The sequence below is a fragment of the Salvia splendens genome, chromosome 15 (assembly GCF_004379255.2).
Source record: "Salvia splendens isolate huo1 chromosome 15, SspV2, whole genome shotgun sequence".
NCBI classification, from domain to species: Eukaryota; Viridiplantae; Streptophyta; class Magnoliopsida; order Lamiales; family Lamiaceae; genus Salvia; species Salvia splendens.
The window spans coordinates 14,590,820-14,594,238 of NC_056046.1; the positions used below are offsets into that span (position 1 = coordinate 14,590,820).

Genomic DNA, 3,419 nt, shown 5'->3' on the forward strand with positions numbered 1-3,419 from the left:
AATTGATTGGCGGGTGGAAACTATATAAGGACACACGTTTTTTCTTTATAAGATGAATTTAATATTTTAATTTTTTTTCTATTCTCATAGAGAATTCATGATAGTAAAAAAGTAACGGTAAACGAATGATGGGCATTAATTTCTTAATTGATAATGTAACTCTATGGAAAATACGCACAAATGTAACTATCTGCTAATTTGTTGATACAATCATACAACATCCCTTAATAAGGTTAAATATTCTCCCGTATGCACCCTTAATCACATTAATGTAATGGGCCTAATGGCAGGTGCATAATTTATTTATATCTTTAATGTCCACTCAAAATTAACATTATTCAGTCATTTGAAAATTTAATGGCCACATTTAACATTTGAAATTTAATGTCCAGCCTAAAATCCCTTAATGATACGCATTACAAATCAACCTAATTCTAAATTATTGAAAATCTTCCCCAAAACATATAAATATTTAAATTTATGGCCAAAATTTATAAATATTCAAATTAAGGCCAAAACCTGCCTTTTACGTGTGTATAAATATTCAAATTAAGGCCAAAACAATGTCACGTTGAGCAAGAAATCTCTCCAAATTCAAATCCACAACCTTTTCTTCCATTTCTTATAGAACCACTCGTTTCAAGTTTTCAACTCATCTCTGTTTCTCACGAATCGTTTGCGTTTTCACCAGAAGAAAACGTTTTTTACAGCGGTTATTGTTCCAAGAGAACATCTGCTTCTCAGTCGTGCGATGGCAACTCAGTCGACGCCGCCTAAATCTATCCATGAATTCACTGTGAAGGTATCGCTTTCGTTGATTTCAAATTGACGTGCTAATTTATCTATTCTTTTCTTAATGTGATGGATGGCAGGATCTTACTATTTTCTCGATCGAATTGTGTTGTTGTCTACTGGTGAAATCAAGCAGAAATTGAAGTATGTTCCAAGCATGAATTGGAATTTAGAAAGGCAAAGCCCTATTGGAATTGTTAATTTAATCGTTGATCTATAGGAGAAGGTTGTTGGGAGAAAATTAACCGAGGCCATTTGAGATTAAAATAACATGTAATTAACCACTTCATTAGAAATAAGAAGTGAACTATTTGAAGGCCGAAATAACCAAGTGAGGTTTTAGCTCTTTTTGGCAAGAATCGTTCAAATTATCTTTTTAAACAAAAGGCACTTTTTATGTACTCATAAATTTTGTTTTCATTTTTCTTGTCAATCTGGATTGATAACACAGTTTCCCGGAGGGTGTGCTGTGCCTAAGTTTCCAATGTGTGATCAACTTTTTTAAACATGTTTTCAATGTATGGTTGTTCAATTGTTGATAATATGGTTTAAAATGAGGTTTTTTCATCATGTCTACTGTAATTACAATCTTGGATTTGTTTGTGCAGGATGCCAAAGGGAATGACGTGGATTTGAGCATTTACAAAGGGAAAGTCCTGCTAATTGTGAATGTTGCATCACAGTGGTATGTGTTAAGTTCAGATGAAACTTTTATCTCCTGTAAATGTAAAATGCTAGCTTCATCATTTCTAGCTTGACTGGTTATGCTAAAAAGAGAGTCTTTACAGCTCAATCAATCTATGATTTGTTCCTGTATTCTCATTTTGGATTGTGAGATCGGGCAGATAATTTGAAATTTATAATTTTGTTGAGATTTTGGTTTTTGCAAAGGAATGTGTTAAAACGGATCAGAATCTCGTTCTGTATATTGTGTAAACAAGACGAGGAAGTTTAAATTTTCAGTCTTTAGCCATAGGTCTGCTGGATTATGGTTCTGCTGGACTGATACATCTGGAAATGTACGATTCAATCTGGAAATACATGCATATTCTGGAAAATTTTGCCATAAATGATATTGGAACCTCTTCAAGTTGGTCAACATGTTCGTTACCTAGCTTCTAGTACACAAAACCGTGTTCATTATTCAGATTAGTAACTGTATTGTGCGCTATTGCATGTGGCAGTGTCCTGACGAACTCAATTTACACAGAGTTGACGAAGCTGTACGAGAAATACAAGGATCAAGGTATGATCATGTTTGTTTTTGGTTCCGAGTGCTTACCTTTGGATGAGTTGATTTCTTTTAGGCATTTAAATTTGATTATCTGTCCTCCCTGATCTTGAGACTAGCAGGTTTTGAGCTGTTACTAAGATATATATTGTGCTAAGTTCGAATATATATACGGATAATCATAATATTTGTTTCCTGCTGTCTTATTAACTTAGGTTTGGAGATATTGGCATTTCCTTGCAATCAGTTTGGTTCCCAGGAGCCTGGAACCAATGAACAGATTCAGGAGTTTGCTTGCACTCGTTTTAAGGCTGAGTATCCAATATTCGACAAGGTATGAATGCCCATATTTTGAATGAGATGGCATTACTTCGTTTGTTAGGGGAAACAGGTTTACACTTATTAACATCAGTATGATCTGTGTCCTCAATGTTGATTTTTCCATGCTTTGACATCATTCATGTCTATTTAAACCATCTATCCAGTTGAGAGCTTTCCACACATTCATTTAATCTGGTACCCTTATTGTTACTCCACTGTAGGAAGTTTCACTGCAAAGCATATCAATCTAAGCTGCATAGTCAAATGACTTAGTATCTTTAACGGTTGGTTTGCTTGGTTTAGATTGAGGTGAATGGTAATAATACTGCCCCGTTGTACAAGTTCTTGAAGTTGGGAAAGTGGGGGATCTTCGGTGATGACATTCAGTGGAATTTCGCAAAGTTCTTGATTGACAAGACTGGACACCCTGTTGATCGCTATTACCCCACAACATCACCTCTTACAATTGAGGTATCAAATGAACGTGTTCTGTATCTACTAACCTTTTCTATACTGCATTGTACATGTGATACGATGCCACTGTAACCATCTTCTTGATTGCAGAGGGATATTAAACAGCTCTTGGGGCTTCCATGACCGATGAGCTACTTGATGTGCACAGGTTCTCTTCTCTGTTTGTTGTACGATGAAAAATAATATTACTGAATGATAAAAATCAACTCGTTATATGATGTACTCCTAATACCACTTTATCGTAAGATGAATAACAAGGTTCGTGACTTTTGCATCAAACAATTGTGTGCGTAGAAGTTGAGTATGATCAATCGTCTTCAAAATCGTGATATGATGCACCATGTTATGGCGTCTATTTTTTCGAACGTACCCTTTTTATCCACACCAAATATAATGAGAATGTTTGGCCATTATTATGCAATGTATTTCCTTCAATCTCATTCATCAATTTATTGATCCAAGGGTTAATATAAGTGTTTAATTATGCACATAGTGAGTACAAATGAATTGCTCTCTAATCATTCATACACATAATTTGATAGTCAAACATTCAATTTCTATAATAAATAGTTTCATATTACTTTTATACTAATAATAATTG

At 34.4% G+C, this 3,419-nt stretch overlaps 1 protein-coding gene across 1 annotated transcript; it reads left to right on the forward strand.

Annotated features, from left to right (window-relative positions):
* Positions 1-558: 558 nt before the first annotated feature.
* On the forward strand, positions 559-3,097 carry LOC121767569 (probable phospholipid hydroperoxide glutathione peroxidase). Its single transcript, XM_042163869.1, has 6 exons — positions 559-802; positions 1,401-1,477; positions 1,977-2,038; positions 2,239-2,357; positions 2,648-2,815; positions 2,909-3,097. The coding sequence occupies exons 1-6, from the start codon at positions 752-754 to the stop codon at positions 2,939-2,941; spliced, it is 510 nt and encodes a 169-aa protein (XP_042019803.1). The 5' UTR covers positions 559-751; the 3' UTR covers positions 2,942-3,097.
* The last annotated feature ends 322 nt before the right edge of the window (positions 3,098-3,419 follow it).

Excerpts from the sequence above, each read along its gene's own strand:
- LOC121767569 (XM_042163869.1), top strand. The coding sequence starts at position 752 with ATGGCAACTCAGTCGACGCCGCCTAAATCTATCCATGAATTCACTGTG. Across the intron at positions 2,358-2,647 it reads AGTATCCAATATTCGACAAG|ATTGAGGTGAATGGTAATAA; the intron begins GTATGAATGCCC and ends TGCTTGGTTTAG. Across the intron at positions 2,816-2,908 it reads CATCACCTCTTACAATTGAG|AGGGATATTAAACAGCTCTT; the intron begins GTATCAAATGAA and ends TCTTGATTGCAG.